At 33.9% G+C, this 23,377-nt stretch overlaps 1 protein-coding gene and 1 pseudogene across 1 annotated transcript; both read right to left on the bottom strand.

The window, feature by feature from the left end:
• Positions 1 to 880: 880 nt before the first annotated feature.
• Positions 881 to 9,974, bottom strand: LOC141723600 (S-adenosyl-L-methionine:benzoic acid/salicylic acid carboxyl methyltransferase 3-like; annotated as a pseudogene).
• A 10,733-nt stretch (positions 9,975 to 20,707) lies between these two features.
• On the bottom strand, positions 20,708 to 22,432 carry LOC141659666 (S-adenosyl-L-methionine:benzoic acid/salicylic acid carboxyl methyltransferase 3-like). The gene is made up of 4 exons (XM_074466592.1): positions 22,182 to 22,432; positions 21,650 to 22,057; positions 21,304 to 21,558; positions 20,708 to 21,113 (listed from the first exon to the last, which is right to left on the bottom strand). The coding sequence occupies exons 1-4, from the start codon at positions 22,254 to 22,256 to the stop codon at positions 20,784 to 20,786; spliced, it is 1,068 nt and encodes a 355-aa protein (XP_074322693.1). The 5' UTR covers positions 22,257 to 22,432; the 3' UTR covers positions 20,708 to 20,783.
• Positions 22,433 to 23,377: the final 945 nt, after the last annotated feature.

The raw sequence follows: 23,377 nt of genomic DNA on the forward strand, positions 1-23,377 counted from the left end.
GTTTAAATAAATGGGGCTACTGAACCCTAATATCATGTTAAATAATCAGTAGCTCTAAATTTTAAGGTGTTACAGAAATGCTCAAATAAGATCTTTTATTTTTAACCCAGCAGACCTAGTCGCCTTGAAAGTAAAAGACGTTAGTGAAATGCGTGGGGGTGAGCAAAAGACGGAGATTAGTATTTTATAGCTGAACTTGATCACAGAGGAAACACACCAAAAGACGGAGGTTAGTGTTTTATAAAACACTGAACTTGATCAGCAAGGAAATAGAAGATGCAGAAGGTACATGATGTCGAAAAATATAAGATTTTGTCATGTCTTCTTCTACCATCTTAAAATTTTAGACGAACCGGGTACTTATTATAATATCAAAACTCCATTTAGGGAGGTAGACTTCGATTCGAGTCGTCCTAGAAAAAGTATCCTCAATCTTAAGGTTTTAGACGGACGAGTTTTTAGTTAATTAATTTGTCAATTATAATTACATAAGATTATTAACGCTAAACTTGGTGTTGGTGCATTGTTTTGCCCTCTTGGTGCATTGTTGTGCCCGGTCTTCTTCTTCATTAAATTCTTAATGCTTAATGCCCACACAATCATGCACGTTTTTGTTTTTTTTTTTGACTAACTACAGGTTTTTTGTTTGGTTGCGAATGTTATTTGTATGTACGAAATGAAATGATATTAGTGGTTAATGTTGTATTATGTCTCGTTACTTTCAAAATAGCAAATTCAGTGTACGTTTTGTAATTTTGTTCATGTCGTTATTAATAAAGTTTCGTTACGTACAATTATCAGGTAGGCTGTCAATACACTATGCACTAATCCTAATCACGTGGCGTTAAAAATGTAACAATTTAAATGTAAGAAGTTAGGATCTCTGACATTGAAGCCATGTGATTACAAATAGCACATTTGAGTGCAACTAAGGATTTAATTAACAAATTTTGGAATATATAATGAAACTGTGATTAAACTAACTTTCAGCTCTTGATCACCGAAACAATGACACTGAAAAGCTGAGTAGTTTCTTTGGAGATTGTATCAGCAATAATCTCCTGGTACCATTGAAAAAGCTTGTCCATTACAGAATGTCCAAATTGAAAACAAGTAAGGATTCTGCTACTGATCTTACTGATCTTATACACTTGGTAATGTTGTAGGCACCTTCATCCTCATGGACGTTATTCACTTGAGAAACATCCAGTCGATCAATCCATTTCACTTGAGAAACGTCCAGTCGATCAATGGAAAACAAACCTTTATTTTCCACCGCTTGTTTCACTTCTCCAGGGTATGGATTGTACTGAGGGATATTAAATTCATCCAATTTCTTTTCCTCAATCAATCCCTGCAAGCAGGAAATAGTTTTTCAATATAATTGTCAGCGGTAATTTGGATAGAATTAGCGGATTTTTGTATGTGCATATATTAGTTAATTGTACATGTGCTTACTTGTGAAACCATGTCCCTGAGAGCCACGGATAAAAGCTCCCATATAAGACAGCATTCTTTGCTCGTTGGATCATCACTTCTCCTCCCTATAATTGTCAAAACCATACGCCCTGCTGTGACCATTTCCTCAGAACGACACTTAAGAAATGCTGTGAAATCTTTTTGAAATTGTTGATGATATGCTCTGATCACGCTGGGCGAACTTGTAATTGCAATGTAAATATTCCCTTTATTAATCTCGTCCAACTTGGAAACCTGCATGTAGAATTCTAAAATTGAGAAATGCTAGAGTCCCAAAATTGTGTCCAAAATCGTTCTCAAATGTAGAGTTGTCCGCAGATTATTGACTATTCTATCATAAATGATATGGTCACCGTGTACATACACGAGTCCTACGTATAAAAACACGGCACATTAGGGAACATTTTTTGGATCAATTCAGGGTATGCACTACACTTCTATAATTAGCTTACTACTCATTTCTTAATTTCTCCTTGACTGAAACCTGCTAAAAATCATTGCTAAAACTGGTATAGTAATGATTCTAACTCCCTCCATTTCCTTGTCTTTGCATTTTGCTGTTTTGAATGTTATATAAAATCTTGACATATATATATCTGTTGATTTGCAGATTTCTGATGATAACCTAATTCAAGATGTGCGTAGAGAATGCAGATTATGGGACTTAGTTGTTGTAAGTGATAGGGTTTTTGTAATTCTATTTGACTGGATAAATCTTATCTCAACAACCCTATCCTATAAACCAAGTTTGAATCTTTCAAAACTTATCTTTTACTTGGTTTATCTTTTTCAAACACTAACAGATTAGTTTTTCATTCAAATATTTTCAAACAAATAGATTATCCAATCTTATCTCTTCTTTGTTTTGAAAATTAAACCCGTTAGATTTGTGTGTATAAATACACATCTTATTTTTCAGATTCAAAAAAAGAGTGCTTATTCCATGTTCTATCTTTATTCTCTGAAAAACTCTTCTTATTCCATTCTCTTGAATATTCTATTTAAGAAGAAGACACATCTCATGTTTTCAGATTACACCTAATGATTCCATGTTCTATCTTTATAATCTGAAACACCTTTCTTGTTTTATATCTCTTGAATATCCAGTCAAACAAGAAGCCTAGTTTGAGTTGTAATATTTCATTGTTATCTATCTCGTGTATTGATATCAATTTTGTGCCGGGTTGTGGCAAACTTGATTTCAAAGTATAGCAAGGTAGCTAGAAGGCTAAGGAATAGCAGTGGGCTAGGTAGCAAGGTAGCTTGGGAAAGGGTTTCTTTCAGGTGCTATATTTGTAATCAAGGAAAAGACTGTAAGTTCTTTTATTAAAGTTGATATAATACATTCTCTATGCTAGTTGGCATGGGGACTTGGATGTAGGCCATAGACTAGGTGTAGGGGTCGAACCAAGTGAAAACTATTGGTGTTCTGCATTGTTTAATTTCTTTATTACTGCATTTATATTTCAGTAATTTACTTTCTGCAGTTAAAAGAGACTGTCTCATACCCTGTCTCATTTGTAAAGGGACTGTCCCATTTGCATAAGAGACTGTCCCATTTGCCTTGACAGTTAGAATATTATTTTATCTATCGAGCCATCGAATTTCATTTGGTATCAGAGCAGGTGCATTTAATTCTCTTTTTAGTGTTTATTTTGCTAGCGATCCATGGCTCAACCAGATAGGTATTCAAACAATTATCCGCCATTGCTTCATGGTGCTGAAAACTACAATGACTAGAAGTTTCGGATGAAAATCTTTCTTCGGCGTGATGCTTTCGAATGGGATGCTGTAGAAAATGGTTTTACCATTCCCATGAAAGAAGGGAAGCCAAAATCTCTCAAGGATCTTTCTCCTGAAGAAGTGAATGCAATGAACTCAAATGCTAAAGCTATGAACTCACTTCTCAATGGCATGGTAACTACCGAATTAAGAAAAGTTTCAGCATGTACTACTGCCAAGCAGATTTGGGATACGATCAAAGTCAGCCACGAAGGCACGTCTAAGGTACGTGAAGTAAAATTAAGTATGCTAATGAGTGACTATGAAGGTTTCAGGTTGGAAAGGGATGAAAGCGTGCGAGATGCTCAAGGGAGGTTTCTGACATTGATGAACTCTATCTCACTTCTGGAAAGGATCATTCCTCAATCTGAGATTAATAGGAAAATCCTCAGAGCAATGCCAAAGAAGTTTGCTCCAAAGGTTATCATTCTGCAGGATTTAACACTGCTTTCGACTATGGATACTCTAACACTGTTCAGTGAATTGGAAGAATTCGAAAATCAGCTACGCAGATATGATGAAGAAGATGAAGCTCCCTGTAAGAAAACTCTTGCACTTAATACAGATGCAGATGAGTCTCCTGATGATTCTGATGAAGAGATTGTTCTTCTAACAAAGAAGTTTCATAAATTTCTTGCCAAACGGAATGCTTCCAAATGACCTATGAAGTCACAGTTTCCAAAGAAGGACTTCAAATCTAATCTGAGCAAGGAGGTTAAAGTGAATCAAAGCAAGGATACTTGTTTTGAGTGTGGAAAGAAAGGGCACTTCAAAAAGGACTGCTACAAGCTGAAGAACAAAAAGAAGGCATTAATTACTTGGAGTGATGATGAATTTGACGTGGAGATCGATTCAGACGATGAAGTTGCTCAACTTTGTTTTGCAGGACTAGAGGACAACTCCAGTGATAATGATGAGGTACATAATATTAAGTATAATTCAAATATATCTCCATCTATTTTAAATTTGCAGGTCCAGGTTAAGAAGTTAAAAGAAAAGAATGCTTATTTAAAACAAGCTTTAAGTGAAGTTCTTAGTGAAATGGATGACCCCATGAAGAAAGAAGCCCTAGTTGCTGAGAACAAATCATTGCTTGAAAGGGTTTCAAAACTTACTGAAGAAAATCTATATCTCAAAAATGAGATTGAGATGAAAGATGTATGCCTTGAAGCCTTGAAGAAAGAGTCAATATCTGTTGATCCAGAAACCGTTAAAGAAGACAGTGCTCCTGATCCTTTGGTTCCTGAATTAAAGCAGAAAGTCGAACAGCTTGAAAAGGATTTAGCTAAATGTTTCCATGGAGAAGGAACTTTGAATGCTCTTCTTGGAGAACAAAAATCTTCTCTTGATAAAGGAGGTTTAGGATGTGAATCAATCAAGAAATGTGCATTTCGAGGAGGGTATAAGCGAGCTCCTATGAAATATAAGATGCCTTATGAGAAATATCGAGATTGTGGGAAAGCTGGCCACCCTACATCTGAATCTAGATTATGTGGTATCAAGGGCCATTCCTCTAACTCATCTTATGAATCGTCTACTAGATATAAATCTGTTAATACTTCTGTTAATATTGTTCAGATGTGGATTAAGAAATCAGATAGACATTTATATAAGATTTGTGATATTAACCAACCAGGACCCAAGGTTAAGTGGGTACCTAAGAGATAAAGCAATTCTTGCAGGTTTGTTTGAAGGTCCATGTTCCGCGAAATAAATGGATCATCGACAGTGGTTGTTCACGTCACATGACAGGTGATAAGTCCAAGTTTCTATCTCTAGTTTCCAAGGAAGGTGGCTTAGTTACTCTTGGAGATTCAAACACCGTCAGAATTATTGGAAAAGGCATCATTGGTAATGACAGGTTTGCCATTTCTAATGTTCGTTTAGTTGATGGTTTGAAATATAATCTCATTAGTGTAAGTCAACTTACTGATGTTGGTCATAAGGTTAAGTTCGATAAAGATGTATGTTATATTAGCACTAAGTCTAACGAGTTTGCTTTAGTTTCCAAAAGGAAAGGAAATATTTTTGTGTTAGATTTTGATGAACAGCAGGAGGAAATTTATCTTGCTATTGTTCAAGATCAGCAGAATCTTTGGCATCGACGTCTAGGCCATGTTCACATGGATCTTCTTCGGAAGATATCTTCTCATGATCTGGTTTGAGGTCTACCAAAGCTGAAGTACAAGAAAATAGAACCTTGCACAGCATGCCAACTTGGAAAACAGGTGAAAACTTCCTTTATTGCTAAGAATAAAGTATCAACTTTTGTTCCTTTGCAGCTCCTTCATCTAGATCTTTTCGGTCAAGAAAGGTACGTAAGCTTGGGAGGTAAGAATTATGCCTTTGTTATAGTTGATGATTATTCTCGTTTTACTTGGGTATTATTTTTACGAACTAAGGATGAAGCTTTTGTTGAGTTTAAGGATCTTATTACTAACCTTGAGACTAAGTATTCATTTAAGCTCAAGACTATTCGTAGTGATCATGGAGGTGAATTCGAGAAGGATTTCACAACCTTCTGCAAATCAAGAGGAATCACTCATGAATTCTCAGCTCCTCGAACTCCTCAGCAGAACGGAGTAGTAGAACGCAAGAACAGAACTTTACAGGAAACTGCCAGAACTCTACTGCATGAGAGTAAGCTTCCAAGAAAATTTTGGGCTGAAGCGGTACACACTTCCTGTTATGTGTTAAATAGAGTACTTATTCGTCCTATTTTGCTTAAAACTCCGTATGAATTGCTTAAGAAAAGGACTCCTAACATTAGTTATTTTCGAGTATTTGGTTCCAAATGTTTTATTTTAGATACTCAAAATAATCGAGGCAAGTTCGATGCGAAATCTACGGAAGGAATCTTTTTGGGATATTCTACAACAAGCAAAGCTTATCGTGTTTATAATTCTGTCAAGAATAAAGTAGAAGAATCCATCAATATTGCATTCAATGAATCCTCAAGGAATATATCTCAAATTGATGAAGACACTGCAGATCTATCGTCTCATTCCCAAATGAGACAGTCTCATTCTGAAAAGAGTCAGTCTCATTCTGACAAATCAAACAGTCAAGACTCTCCAGGTCCATCTCAGTCTTCTGATAATTCTTTGGGATCTACTCAAGCTTCAGATGAATCTTCTGGCTCTCCAAAGACTCCCAATAGTGTTTCAAATGTGAATTCTGTTACTCCTCTGGATAAATCATCACAAGCGGAAATGAGGCAGTCTCTTTTGAATAAGACAACTCCCATTCATTTCCAGGCAGACAATTCTAATGAGGAAGAGATGAGTAATATTCAACTTCCTAAATCTTCTAAGACTGTGAAGAATCATCCACCAGATAATCTTCTTACTGATCTAGATCAAGGGATTTCTACTCGAAGCAGATTTCATAATCTATGTGCATTCTGTACTTTTGTTGCTGAGTTCGAACCAAAGAACGCTCAAGAAGCAGTTACAGACGAACATTGGTCTATTGCAATGCAGGAGGAATGAACCAGTTCGACCGTTGTGATGTTTGGGAACTCGTCCCACCTCCTCAGGATGCCAAGATCATTGGTACTCGTTGGGTTTTCAAGAATAAGAAGGATGAAGATGGCAACATTATTCGAAATAAAGCTCGTTCGGTTGCTCAGGGATACAACCAACATGAAGGAATCGATTACGACGAGACATATGCTCCAGTAGCTCGTTTAGAAGCTATTCGAATCTTAATGGCTTTTGCAGCTCACAAGAAGTTCAAGCTCTATCAGATGGACGTCAAGAGCGCTTTTCTAAATGGCTATCTCAAGGAAGAAGTCTACGTGAAGCAGCCTCCAGGTTTTATTCACGAGAAGTACCCTAACTATGTTTACAAGCTCAAGAAATCTGTCTATGGATTGAGACAGTCTCCTCGTTGTTGGTACGAGCGTCTCAGTCAGTTTCTTGTGAACAATGGTTTCATTCGTGGTACACTCGATCCAACTCTCTTTATTTTTCATAAACGTGATAACTTTCTTTTAGTACAAGTTTATGTTGATGATATAGTATTTGGATCTTCTAACGAATCTCTGTGTAAGTGGTTTTCTGATTGCATGCATAAGGAATTCGATATGAGTTTGATGGGTGAATTGCAGTACTTTCTAGGTTTGCAAATTAATCAGTCTAATGCAGGAATATTTATTCACCAAGGCAAGTACATAAAGGATTTACTCAAAAGATTTGCACTTGATCATGTCTCACCTAAATCAACTCCGATGAGTACTTCAGTTAAGCTTACAAAGGATGAACAAGGTACACCTGTAGATGTCACTAAATTTCGAGGTATGATTGGTTCATTGTTATATTTAACTGCCTCACGACCTGACATTATGTATAGTGTATGTTTGTGTGCTCGTTTTCAATCTCAACCTAAAGAATCTCATTTGAATGCCGTTAAACGTATTTTTAAATATTTGAAAGGTACGAGTGATTTGGGATTATTTTATCCAAGCTCCTCTTCCTTTGACTTAATCGGTTTTTCAGATGCTGACTATGCAGGATCACAGGTTGATAGAAAAAGCACAAGTGGTGCTTGTGAATTTTTAGGAGATTGTTTAGTTGCATGGCATAGTAAAAAGCAAACTTCAGTAGCTCTTTCTACAGCTGAAGGAGAGTACATTGCAGCTGGAAGTTGCTGTGCTCAAATTTTGTGGATGCAACAAACATTGCAGGATTTTGGTATTTCTTACTCAAATATTCCTATTTATTGTGATAATACTTCTGCAATTAATATCTCTAAAAATCCTGTTATGCATTCTCGTACTAAGCATATTGAAGTTCGTCACCATTTTCTACGAGATAATGTTTCTAAAGGTAATATTGAGCTTATTTATATAACTACTGAGAAACAGCGTGCAGATATCTTCACTAAGCCTTTAGCTGAAGATAGATTTTGTTTGATGCGTCGAGAACTTGGTATGTGTTCTTTGTGTGATTAATTCTTTTATCCCTTTTATGATGTTGAGGGGGAGAAAGAGTTATTTTTCGATTTTGATTATTTACTAATTTCATTTGATTCTATACTTATTGTTATATCTGTTGCATAAAGATATAATCTGCATATGCTATTTTCTTGTTACTAACATCTTGAACAGAGCTTAAAGTGTTTTTGATAGGGGGAGCAATTGTTCTCTTTGTCATCATCATAAAAGGGGGAGAATGTTGATTTGCAGATTTCTGATGATGACCTAATTCAAGATGTACGTAGAGAATGCAGATTATGGGACTTAGTTGTTGTAAGTGATAGGGTTTTTGTAATTCTATTTGACTGGATAAATCTTATCTCAACAACCCTATCCTATAAACCAAGTTTGAATCTTTCAAAACTTATCTTTTACTTGGTTTATCTTTTTCAAACACTAACAGATTAGTTTTTCATTCAAATATTTTCAAACAAATAGATTATTCAATCTTATCTCTTCTTTGTTTTGAAAATTAAACCCGTTAGATTTGTGTGTATAAATACACATCTTATTTTCCAGATTCAAAAAAAAGAGTGCTTATTCCACGTTCTATCTTTATTCTCTGAAAAACTCTTCTTATTCCATTATCTTGAATATTCTATTTAAGAAGAAGACACATCTCATGTTTTCAGATTACACCTAATGATTCCATGTTCTATCTTTATAATCTGAAACACCTTTCTTGTTTTATATCTCTTGAATATCCAGTCAAACAAGAAGCCTAGTTTGAGTTGTAATATTTCATTGTTATCTATCTCGTGTATTCATATCAATTTTGTGTCGGGTTGTGGCAAGCTTGATTTCAAAGTATAGCAAGGTAGCTAGAAGGCTAAGGAATAGCAGTGGGCTAGGTAGCAATGTAGCTTGGGAAAGGGTTTATTTCAGGTGCTATATTTGTAATCAAGGAAAAGACTATAAGTTATTTTATTAAAATTGATATAATACATTCTCTATGCTAGTTGGCATGGGGACTTGGATGTAGGCCATAGACTAGGTGTAGGGGCCGGACCAAGTGAAAACTCTTGGTGTTCTGCATTGTTTAATTTCTTTATTACTGCATTTATATTTCAGTAATTTACTTTCTGCAGTTAAAAGAGACTGTCTCATACCCTGTCTCATTTGTAAAGGGACTGTCCCATTTGCATAAGAGACTGTCTCATTTGCCTTGACAATTAGAATATTATTTTATCTATCGAGTCATCGAATTTCAATATCAACTATCTACATAATAATATATTTAACGTAGACGTACTTGTGATAGCCATTGGAGACTGTAGAAAGAATAGACAAAATGTAGAGTTTTGGAAAGAAACGGCCTCTGATAAAATGAACCAGGGACTCCTGTGAAAAAACAAGGTCCAAATCCGGAGCCCATCTGGTCCTTCAAACTGTCCTGAAACTGTGGCAAGGCCCTGAAAAAGGCGTTAAAATCATTTCCCGGGAGATCATTTAAATAGACCTGAAACTCTGGTGACCGAAAGCCTCCTTGTTCGCGTATCTTGTCCACAGTTTTCATAATTCCCAAAACAGCTAGAAATGCATTTGGTCCGGATGCACAGCCCAGGTCTGCTACGCATAGCTTCTCGGGGATGCAAATTACATGCATTAAATAATTTGCAGTGTTGGATGTAGAAATGTATAAAACAAAAGAAATAGATACTCCGACTTGAGAGTTGCTTGCATAACTTGAATCTTCAGTCCCTCCTTTCATGTGCAGCACTCTACTCAGTTCCATATCTTTATCTATGTTAATTTTTACGGAATCTATGACCTTATTTATAGAGATAGGCTTAATTATTCGACCTGTGAAATGGAAGTAGAATCGTACACGCATGAGTGATGATCAATTAATTTGTATGGAGACGGTCATTTGTAAAATAGAGCAATGCTTTGAAATTAAAATGGTGAAGAATCTAGGCTTGGACCCTAGCTCAACTTATTTTATCTTGCTTCCCGCATCAACTCACTGCAGAGTACTGTTTGTCTATCCTTACTTTAAAAGTTATTTTTAATCCAAAATATCTAAATTTTTTGAGGTTCATTTTTTAACTTAGATTTATTTTACATCAAATCTATTTAAGTCATCTTTTAAATCCTGTTTTACTTTTTAATATGTATTTCTTTATATTTTATAATTTTATTTTATGTCCAAATACTACAAATTTTATTTTTCAGTAAAAAATATTCAATTATTTCATTTTAAGTAAAATTAGCCAAACATATAAATTCGACTTTAAATTAGAAATAACCTGAAAAAAACTTAAAATTACAAATATAAGTTTTTATATAAATTAAATAAGTTAACGTTGATAAATAAATATTTTTAAATTAAACCAAAATTAATAGACTCGTAATTAAAACATACATTATTTACCACTAAATCGAAATATATTAAATTAATTATTAATTAAAAAATGAGTATATTGTTACATCTTTTTATTTTTATGATTATATTAAATCATTATTACAATGAAAGACTCTCTTGATTTATTTAAATATAATGAGTGAGCATTTGGATATCTTCTTTTCAAATTTTGTTTCATTGTCGATTTTGTAAAGTACTAGTCATGCATGAAACAATATTGTCACATGAGGTCAAATTTTACTGAGAACGCATTTAATTTATATTGTGTAAGTAAAATCTTACATAAAAATATTTTAAAATACATTATTTTGTGAATAATGTTCTATAAAGATCATTATTTTATTCAAAATCCTAAACATCATATGCATGTTTAACATTACAAAATAGACCAAACATGTTCAGTCTGTATAATATTTGTTCAAATCGCAGAACATATACATTATACTTATTAAACTTAAATGATTTTTAACAATTTAAATAAATTAGTTATATTTCTGAACATACTTTACAAAATAATATATTTAATAGTATTTTAATGGCAAAATAAAGATAGTGTCCGAATTCTCCATAAAAATGTGATGTACATAAAACTTTTCTCTTGTCATGCTATGTCATTTTCCTTTGAAAATGTAATATTTAGTGATATTTTAATTATTTAATATTTATACTTGACCCGTTTAAACACGTACTGTAGTACTGTACTACATTTTACTTCCCTGACAAGACGCACAAATATGTTAATTTCGTAATTAAACTAAGCAACACACAAAGAAGTCCCTGCAACACACAAAGAAGTCCCTTTTTTTATTATTTTACGCTACAACAAAAAATACTAAAATCCACCACCAAATATCGGTGGAATTTAGCTATAATCGATCATATTCGGTGGATTTTAGTATAAAATCGACCGAAGCATGTTGGTGGCTTTTAAGAGGTGGATTTTAAGTTTTACGGTGGAATTTATATAAAATCGACCGAATCTTTGGTCGCTTTTATAAAATTTGAAATTTGAAATTCAAAATTTTGTGAAAATTTGAATGTCACGCCTCTAAATAAATTACACCAAAATCGGTCGATTTTAACATAAAATATTTCAAAAAAAAATAGAACCACCCACACCCATCAACCGTGCAACCGCTGGCCACCACCCGGAAAAAATTCCGGCAACTCCATCTCTCACCATTTTACCCTCCGTTTTGCTTCTCTCTCTCTCTCCCTCTCTCCCTCTCTCCCTCGCTGCTACAACACCGCCAATACCACTTGACTTTGCTAACAATACTTAGGGTTGCAAGTAGTTCCAGAAGGAGGTTCAAGACCTGGAAAGCAGGGATACTCGGGTCAGGTGAAGAATCGTGTATGCGGTGTGCGACGCGTGCGGGGGTGCGCCGCGGTGTGCCGGGGTGCGTACGCGGTGCGCCATGTGGCGTGTCGGCGAATTTCAGAGACTCAATACGGGGGGTGCGGGAGGGGAAGTATTAGTAATTTCACATCAGCTAAAACTCAAACAAAAAACTAAGGGTCGACGAACACTCCGGCACCGACGTTCAGAATCTGGCCAACTTCTTCTCTTCTCGTAACTCGTAAGTCTTCTCTTCCTTTTCTCTGTTCGTTCAAGTCTTCTCTGCCCTTTCTTCCCTTTCTTCTCTGCTAATCTGGTTGACTCATCGTCGATGTGTGTAGTATGTCTGTGTATATCTGTGTGTAACTTACACTGTATATACGTGTGTATATGTTAATTGGGCCTGGGCTTTTAATTTTGTGGGCTAGTACAAGTCTCACAGTCTCACAGTCATGTACTCACTGTCCATTTTTAGTTTTGTTATTTAATGATTATTTTTTGTGATTTTGTTTATTAAATATTGTTATATATATATGTTTAATGATGAACTTGTGAATTTGATAACTTTTATTTGGTTGAATTAGAATACTTACTTCTAATTGTTAAATATTTGATGTCTTTTATTTACATTTTCTAAGTAATTGTTAAATATATATATATATATAATATATATAATATTTTAATATTTGCCGTATCCCCCGCACCCGTATCCCCATTTTTTGAAATTTGTCGAATTCCCGTATCCTCGCACCGCCGCACCCGCACCCGCACTCGTGCTTCACAGTTCAAGACACTGTGGTCGAAGTAAACCTGCAATAACACACAAAAAGTTGCATAATGTTGCATAATGTTGCATAATGTTGATCAGTAAAAGAATTATTTTGTTGCATAATGTTGCCAATTACTGAAACTCCCGGCCAAACAGTTGACACTTTACTCCATCAGCTGCATCAATCACATAATTCCTCACAGGTGGCTCGAATCGAGTTCCGTCTTGAAATTGAAAGATTAGTCTTGGAAAATCCAGGAGCTCACTAAAGCCTGTAGCATTAAAGCAGTAGTCTACTGTCCGAGTTTAATATCCAATATTTCAAATTTATTTAGTGATGTTGTCAGTGCAGCTACTATAGGCTTGTAAGCTGGCAATGCGAGGAAGGTAAGGCTGGAGCCTGTGTCAAGTATCGCGCCACCAAAGACATTGACATCCCATATTTCACTGGAACTCACAAACACCACAACCCTACCCTGCTTCGACCGTCGCCATAACCCACCACCACTGACAACGAGTTTTGTTGCAAATTGTGTGTGTGTTATGGTGTGTGAGAGATGTTATTGTGAGTGTGTGTGTGCTGCGAGTGAGAGAGAGGAGGGGGGGAGGGATGGATCAGTGAGAGGATAGGAGGACGGGAAGGGGCAGGGGAGGGGGTGGGAGTGGTGGGTGGGATAATTCTATAGTGAGTCAACTGTGAATTGTTAAGACACTCTTAAAATATTTAAATATAGGTAAATTAAATTATTTTAAATTTATTGTTAATATAAAAGTCACTGAATTCAGTTGTTTTTGTTGTTTCCAATATTTGTATTTTTTGGAGGGAAATTTCCCGCCTATTATTATTGAATTTAATAGAAATAAAAGCACAGCTAAAATTAAATTCCACCGATTAAAAGCGACCGACTATAAATTTCACCGATTAAAAGCGACTGAACTTAAATTCCACCGCACGCGGTGGATTTTATTCATTCGTCAACGAAAATTCTAGTTGACTTTAAATTCCACCAAAATCGGGGGAATTTAATGTTGGTGGCTTTTAGTTGGTGGAATTTAGTTATTTTTGTTGTAGTGTTATTCCAATCGATTGTCCCAGGTAGCGGGTAACATCTGCTGACCATGCAAGCATGACACGTTTTTATTTATGTCCATATATTGAGTTATGTTTCGTGACGTAGCAAGGCTATCAATACACTATCCAGTGTATAGATAACGATAAATTTGAGTTTTATCATTTGAATCAAGATGTATGACAGTGTTTTTCTGTCAAAAAATTGATTGGCAGTGATTGTGCCGAAAATTTGATTGATGATGGTTGTGTATAATTGATGATGTCTAGAGTTGGGGGTGAATTTTTTCAGGACTCTCGTCGACTTTTAGACACCTTGTAATCTACCTACACATTGATGTTTATATGGTGAACAAGAAACATATTTAAACTAGGTTATTCATTCCAAGTCCAGTAGGAGAACCTACTGACCGTCTTGGACTGGCTAATTTTATAAATGTCAGATGATCACTACAAGAAAATAATACAAAATTGATCGACACATAATCGATCGGTATCGATCTGGTAGATTATGACCGATCACCGAGATCGTTCGGTTAAATGTGATACAAACCATGTAATTTTGATGATGTGGCATATATAAAACCGATCACCCGATATCGATCGATTACATGTCTGACTTGGCGCGGATAAAACCGCCAACAACCCATGGGTCGGTTTTGTGTATAATATAAAATAAATTTAAAAGTACAAAATATGTAGTTGTTGTGGACAGAACGATGACGTTTAACTGTCGTGTATATACCGACCGCCGTCGGTCGGTTATATCCTGTTACTTTATTTTTTTATCTTAAATATTTCATTTCTTGAAATTGAGCAAAAATATAAAAAAAACAAAGAGGAATAATATAATTGAAGAGAATTGAAGAGGAGGAGTCATAGAGAAATTATAAGTTCTTCTCATTTAATATATATAATCAATGTGTGTGTATTTGTTGTATGTATTAAATATTGTCTTGTATGTATTAAAGAGTAATATTAAATATTTTTAATTTTTTATGAAATGCATGTTAAATATATTTTTTTTAATGTTAAATACATATTTTGGTAGATGGAAACTTTTGGTTGAAGTTAGATTGGTAATTAATTGCAAAGTGATAATATTTCATAAAATGGACCACGTGTGCCCACGTGCACACGTGGTGATATGTGGTGACACATGTATAAAATGGACCCACATATTTATTTTGTACAAAGGCACGTAATCGAACTTATTGTGGGTCATTTTTTAAGTTTAAACCCGACCAAAACTCATAACCGACTAGTCTCAAATCGACCACTCGATTTCGTCTATTTTATCTTTTAAACCGACCGTTTTGGTTTAAAACTGTTGAATTGCTTCGATCAGTTTTGTCCTATTTTCTTGTAATGAATGTGGCCTAGTCATAAAAGGCTAAGTCTCATTCATAATTTTTGGGACTTTGTAATTTACAGATATACCCTTTATAGAGGAAACATCCTTTTTGCTACCGGTTGTTTCCCGTTGTTTTAGTAATTTTTTTCGGATTAAAAATAAATTCTATTCAATCTAATATATGTGATTCAAGTGCGAAAAATAAAAAAACAAAAACAAAAATAAAATGTAAACTAAAAGTTGTTGATGCGGAAAATTCTCGAAAAGGGTAAAAATTATAGGTAGGATGAAATCTAGCCGAAATGATTACATTAATAATATAAAATTGATGATTACAAATGATTATATTTAATATGACAATAAATATACGTATTGTAAATATTTTTAACGTTAAATGTGTTATCATAATACAGAATGAAAGAGTTTTTGATAGACTAGAAATGCATCTTTATTATGTGATCGTGATTTGCGATGATTTGTGATTCTCTCTTGTTATATCTCCTCAAGTAAGCTAATATTAGTTCATATTTTCTTGTCATGATCCATAATAACTTATGTTGAATAGTTTTTAGTTATATTTTCTCCGGATTTTTAGGGCTGGTATTTGCTTTAGCCATTTCGCTCCATTGTTCTCGTCCATTACCTTCATTCATATCGTGTAATTTTACTTCGGTAGATAATATTCTCATCTTTCTATTGTCATCATGTCGAGTAAAAAGTTTGACATCAAAATTGTCCCTAATTTTATTAATTTATTTCTTATAAAATAAATAAAATTATTTAGAAAACTTTGCACCAACTCCTTAATTGGCCATTCAAAATTCTTTTCCTAATTTAACTCTTTCACTTCTCTCTATAAGTATACCCCACACATTAGGATTTCTATTGTTATAATCCTTTTTTAACATATATATGCACTATACATCAACGTTATGTATATGTATCATATTTCAATTATTCAAGTTCAAGCATAGATTTTACAAATATATAAAAGACAATATTGTCACAATAAATAATCGCATGTATGTTATTCATTGTTTGCACACGTTTTCACATAATAACGAAAGGCATAAACTCGAATCAAGGAATAATGAAAATAACATAATCAGATTAAAGCATGACCACATGTATTCAAGTCAATCACAAACTATAGATATATATAAACATAAACCGAAAGCATAATAAAAAGAACATAATCTGTTTAATTCACCACATGTATTTAAGTTTCCGAAGAACACATGTGGCGATTTCTTTAAATGAAATACCGAATCTACAGAAATCTAGAGTTTACTGTGTTGCAATTATAGACTAGTCAGCCAAGAACCTTAAAAATATTGTCTCACACAAGAGTGTATGTACTCTCAATATAAAAAGGCGCGTGCGAAGAAGACCCCATGAATTGTCTATATACCCATATATATAGAAAAAAATCCCACATATAATTCTCATTAATCAGTTCACTCGAGTAATATAACATCCATCATATGTGTTCATACGTGTTATTTTCGCTTGTCTTATTAGTATCATGTATCAATGAGCTTTTCCAACCATATCATATATTTGGAAGCCTGATTTTCAAGATAATATTCATATTCTATTATTTTACAGATATCAAAATCTATATACCTTAGTGATATTCCATAAGTTAGAGAAACAAATAAATATACATGGTTTAACATTTTAACAACCAACTAGAGATATTACGACTACTTTTAATTGTGTATGATTAGAATTGTTATATATCACGACAAGATGACCTACGAAATTGATAATTTTTTATGTAGATGATATTTTTTACTACAATTTAAATCTAGATGGTTGGCTCATTAAATTTTTTCCCAGATTTGAAACCTTGATTAATTCTTAAATAATTTCATTAAATCAAATCTTAAACAACAATACTCATTTTCAAATGACATGAAATTAAATTAAATTAAATTAAATTAAATTTTATATGATAATTTTAAAGAGTATTATAAAAATACCTTTACTATTGACAAAATTTTTATAATAAAGGATAATATTTGTTGTGGAAGACATGCATGTATAATAACAAGACCAAGTCACATTGAAAACCGTGAGATTTAGTTGTATGATAGTCTAATTCTGTATTATGTATTGTATTTCTTGAGTCTGTAAAAAAGTTAGAAGATTAGACTGGAGTATTTTTCTGTAAATAATTTCTAGCCTGGAAATAAACTCTGGAAGAAGATCAAGTAAAGATCATGCCTCAGAGAAAAGATGTAGAAACTTGGAGTTGAATAAATCTATTTTATGAAAAATGTTCTAAGTCAAGATATCGACAATTCACAGATCAAGTTATATCAATAAGTCATTCGAGAACTCCAGAATGATTTATCGAGAAGTCCAAAATGGCTTATAGAAAAGTCTCAGAGATATCGACAAGTAAAATGAAGATGTGAAGATTGGAGATATCGTCAAGTCAATTTCTTATTAGAGATCTCAGAGATATCGACAAGTCAAAATGTACATAGAGATCTCATAGATATCGAGGGTGTAATGAATACGAGAAAAGTAAAGGTATGATCACGCTGAGAACTGCATGGTCACGCTGTTGCGAATATATTATGGAATGCTCACGCCGTTGGATTACTTGAAAATGCCAAAACTGAAAAATACAACAGTGACTTTTGAGGATCAAGAAGGAGATATCGCATACTCATGCTTCAGGCTGCATGACCACGCTACTTTTAATTATTTTTTATTTTTAATTAGGATTTATTTTTATTTTTTGGGTTTTACATCCCTATATAAAAGGTCTTATGATGTAACGTATTTGAAATCTTTTATAGAAATTAAAACCTTCAACATTTTTCTCTTATCTTTCTTGTGAATTCAAGAAACTCTTGTGAATTCAAGGTTTGCCTTACGAATTCAAGGTATTAAAAGAATTCTCGTGTAAGAGTCAGGATTATCGATGGCTTTTTCTATGCTCTCGTTGGCATCAGAGAAGGATTTATGCTATCTTTTCTTTACCTGATTCATTGTATGAGAGCCAATTACTAAAAAGATCTTGCAGAGGTTATGACGGCTTTTATCAGGGGTCTCATGGCTTTGACAGATAGGAAGTCTATATTGATGGTCAAGATTAATAACAATAACAAGCAATATAGAGGTAAAAAAGAAGATCGAAATCGAGTCTTTCGGGGCGGAAAAATCACAATTGTGAAAATTCTGGCTTGGCTTCAAATCTGGATAATCGACTCAACGATATTATAAAGGCTGATATACCATTATTTTATGGGCCTCTTCGAGTTGATGAATTCTTGAATTGGTATATTGATGCTGATAGATTCTTTGATATTATGGGTGTTCCTGAGAGTAAGCAGGTGATAATGGTAGCTATCAAGTTAAAGAGTGTTACTTTGATTTGGTGGGATTAATTAGTTATGCAGAGAAAAAGGCAAAAAAAAGAACTGATCGGAACATAGTGACAGATGAGACAATTGATGTTAAAGAGATTTTTATCGGAGGGTTATGATTACAAGAGGTATATGAAGCATAATGAAGATGATGATTTAGTTCAGCAATATGAACACGATAATGCTTATAATATGTTCGATTTATGTCCTCTACTAAAATTTGGTAGCATATTTGGTGAGAAAGATAGAAAAGAGCCTGGTTATATAATTGCATAAATTTCTGTCGAGGATTTAAACGGTTCGGAGATATTTGAAGAAGTGTGTGAGACACTAGGTTCTGAAAATTGTACGTCTATGGATTGTAATGAATTTGATATGATTAAAGAACATGACAAGGATGAGGATGAAGATGAAGAAGAAAACAAAAAATAGAGTTTCGATGTGTATGGAGATGAAAACGATGATTACCAACATGTTGAAGACGTGCATAATATATCTTTGGACAATTACAGAATGTTTAATGATATACGGCAAAAACTAATTCGGTTGTGGCAGATTATCAATATTATGATAAATTTAATTTAAATGACATGGTTAAAAAAATTAAGTTGCCTCCGCAAATTTATGTTGCACCAAATAATGTTGTTTGGAGTAAATTATTGGTTATCACCACCGTAAGTGAAAATTATGTGACTGACATTGTTAATCATTTAAAGTATAAGGATGTTGCATATTTTGAAAATTTTTATGTGAATTCTTATAAGTTGGTAATGCGTAGGCCATATCATTTTGATTTGAGTTAGTATCACAAAATTTCGGGTAAAACAGTTTGATTTTAAAAAATGATAACATGGAATATGTCTTTTTTCATTTGAGGATAAATGTTTGGTGTTACTCTTAAAAGAAAATGCCTTATTCGAACTTTGTACTTCATATTCTCCTCCAATATAACTTTTAAGCATAAAATATCACTAAACAAGTTCGAACCAACCATGAAAAATCTTTATGAGCACAAATTTGAAATTGACGTCATAGAGCTCATGTCTTGTACCAAGAGACAATACGTATTCAAATGATGACTTTAAAATATGGTGAGATAAATAGCAAGCTAGTAGACGCAATTGTTATTCTAGATGAGAACTCGAGGTTGAGTTCTTTTGAAGTAGAAGACTCTGATGTATGAGGATTTTCGGTACATATCGAGGGTATAATGAATTCGAGAAGAGCAAATGTATGATCATGTTGAGAACTTCATGATCATGCTGTTGATGATATATGATGGCATGCTCATGCCGCTAGATTGCATAAACATGCCAAAACTTAAAAATACAACAGTAACTTTTGAGGATCAAGATGGAGATAACGCATACTCATTATTCAGACTGCATGATCACGCTGGTTTTAATTACTACTAATTTTTAATTATGATTTATTTTTATTTATTTTAGGATTTTATATCCCTATATAAACAGTTTTACGATGAAACATACTTGAAATTTTTTGTTGAAATTAAGAACTAAGAGTTTTTCTCTTATATTTTTTGTGGATTCAAGAAAAAATTGTGGATTCAAGGTATTAAAGGATTTTTCGCATTAAATTTCTTGCGAGAATTAGCGTTTGTTTTTTTTACGTTTTCATGTTGCATCATAATGGGTCGCTGTAGAAGCTGGTGTCATTGTGACATCATGATTATGTCTTAAAACCGGCCAATTGGGGTGGTCGTACGTGAAATATCATTTAACTTTATTGCTTGACCGAAAGTTCACCCAAAAAGTCATAACCGACCCAATTCGGTCAATAATACGTTTAGTAAAAATTATCACTTGTTAGGTCACTATAGCTAAAAACTTTATGCTTATGTTGTTATATCTGACGGATTGTTTTTGGTCAAAAATAATTGGTCGATAATTACCTTATTTTTGTAATGTTGTTTTTCTGAACACTAATACGTAGTATAATCAAATCACTGTGATCGCTAATCATCTTTCAAGATAAATGGAACTTCAAACTTTGTAAGGTTGACTTACGAGTCTTTGTTTAATGTCTTAAATTTTATATCTCATATTTCCATTTATTTATTTTTTGTCTGTTTAGTTCAGTATGTGTTTTATCTGGTCAATCATGCAAAATAATATCATGAACGATTCATGAAAATAATTATATAGATATACTTAAATTTTTCAACTCTATTATTTATTTAAGTAATAATTTATTTATATAGCAATAAGACAAGTACAAGTTCTGAGGCACAGTACATGAATTACATTAGGTTTTGGTCACGGAAACAATGACATTGTAAAAGTGAGTCGTTTCTTTGGAGATTTTGTCAGCAATAATCTCCCGGTACCTTTGGAAGATCTTGTCCATCATAGCTTGTCCAAATTGATCAACAAGTAAGGGTTCTGCTACAGCTCTCATACACTGGGTAACATTGTAGTCGCCATCATTCTCATACACATTCCAGTTCACCTGAGAAACCTCCAGGCGATCAATCGAAAAAGACCCTTCTTTTTCCACCACTTCTTTCACTTCTCTAGGAGATGGAGTGTATTGCGGGATGTTAAACTCGTCCAATTTCTTTTCTTCTACCAGTCCCTGCACCAAATTATAAAAACATACATTAATTAATCTTCAAAAAGTTTACTTGTCAGCAGTACTAATGTTTCGAATTGTGATATTTTAGCCGAGGCTATTTATTAAGGTCAAATTTCTACGTACGGAGGCAGTTTAAATTGATTAACGGGATTTATACCCGTGCCTAAATTAAATTAATATGTTTAATTACTTGTGAAACCATGTCCCTAAGAGCCATGGATAGAAGCTCCCATATGTAACAGCATTCTTTGCTTGATGGATCATCACTTTTCCTTCCTAGGAACGTCAAAACCATGCGCCCTCCTATAACGAGTTCCTCTGAACGACAATTGAGAAATGCTGTGAAATCTCTTTGAAATTGTTGATGGTATGCCTTGAGCACACTCGGGGGGCTTGTACTTGCCATGTAGATATTCCCTTTGTTAGTCTCTTCCAATTTAGGAACCTGCAAGTGAAAATTCCATTAGTAAACTGTGTGTTCAAACTTGGAATAATAATTAAATTAACATAAAAAATAAATCATCAAATATGCCTACCTGAGAAAGCCATTGAAGACTGTAAGAAGAATGAACAAAATGCAGAGTTTTGGAAAGAAACAGCCTATGATAAAATGACCCAGGGACACCTGTGAAAAAGCAAGGCCCTAAACCCGAGCCCATCTGTTTCTTCAATCTGTCCTGAAATTGTGGCAAGGCCCTGAAAATGGAATTAAAATCATTTCCTGGAAGATCATTTAAGTAGACCTGGAACTCTGGTGACTGAATGCCGCCTGCTTCACGTATCTTGTCCACAGTTTTCATGATCCCAGAAATGGCTAGCAATGTGTTTGGGCCGGATGAACATCCCAGGTCCGCTATGCATAGCTTTTTGGGGAAGGTGGAATTGTAGTATAGATCAATTACAGCTTCTTCCAATATTGGCCTTGTCATGGATATAACTTTTTCCTGTTCAAATATATAACGTTGGCAACTATTTACAAATAAATGTCATAAACGACGCATATGTACAGAATGCTTACTGTCTTTTCAAATTTTGAATTAAAGTGTGTTTGTGTGTGTAAATCCTTACTTGAACAAGGGAGTTGTTTGCATAACTAGCATTTCCTATTCCTCCATTCATGTGCAGCACGTTGATTACTTCCATCTCTCTCTCTCTCTCTCTCTCTCTCTCTCTCTCGTTTTTTATCTCTTTTGCTAATTGATTTTCTTGTGAAATTGATACGAGGGTCTAGCTCTATATATAGAGAGAGATCCCTGTACAATGTGTTGGGATACCTTGCAGTCGCAGTATACAAAATGAACCTACGCCAGACACTGTTGAATCAAAAGAAACAAAAGCTTGAAGGTTAACCAACCTTATATTATTTGTTTATAAAGCCTGCATATACATGTTCAACTTGTAATATTTAAGCTGCTAATCATAACACATGTATTAAGATGACGTCCATAAAATTGTATTAAGGACGTAATCACGGATTAATCCTTGCAAACAGAGAAGCATACCTAATAATCAGCTACAGGGTAGACTTTTCTCAAGAAGTTTAAATTTACATGGTCCAAGTTCCAACTCAGATCATCCGGTACAGGCACTATAATAAATAACAGTAGTAGTAGTAGTTTTACAGAATGAAAAAACCTTTCTTTTTACAGTATTGTGTTTGGTACAATTTATTATATAAGCATATAATTCTCAGACAAAAAAAAAGGAGTTTAATTAATAGACATATTTTAGAAAAAAATTGATTTATGCATATGAAATGATTAACTAATTATGATTTGAAATTCTTTTCAGATCTTACTCAGGTAACAGGTACCGTCTTCGGCTTGATGGTAGCTGGACTAGAATTAAAAGGGTAAGTTCTAAGTTATTCAAGTAATCAGCTCCAGACATTATTCTATAGATTTCCAAGGTCATAATGCATGATATTTAGATGATAATTAAATTTTATTGTACAAATAATTTTTTCCCTTAAATTGGTACAATTTAAATTTAAGATTATATTTTCAGGAAAAGCAAAGAAGTATGATATCACTTGGTATATTTCATTACACATCTATTGGATATTAATATCACCAAACCGATCGTCTAGAATCCGGGTGGGTTGACTTCGCACAAAAATGTGAAACACATATAGTGAAAACTGAAAACACATTTTGTTGGCCTCCCTGTCTGTTGGAGGAAGTCATATTTATATTTAGTTGGGTCGGGGTATTTTTGGGAAGATGCAGGAACGTGTTCTTTTGTTATAAATACCAAAATTGGCT

This window comes from Apium graveolens, chromosome 5 (assembly GCF_009905375.1).
Source record: "Apium graveolens cultivar Ventura chromosome 5, ASM990537v1, whole genome shotgun sequence".
Lineage (NCBI taxonomy): Eukaryota > Viridiplantae > Streptophyta > Magnoliopsida > Apiales > Apiaceae > Apium > Apium graveolens.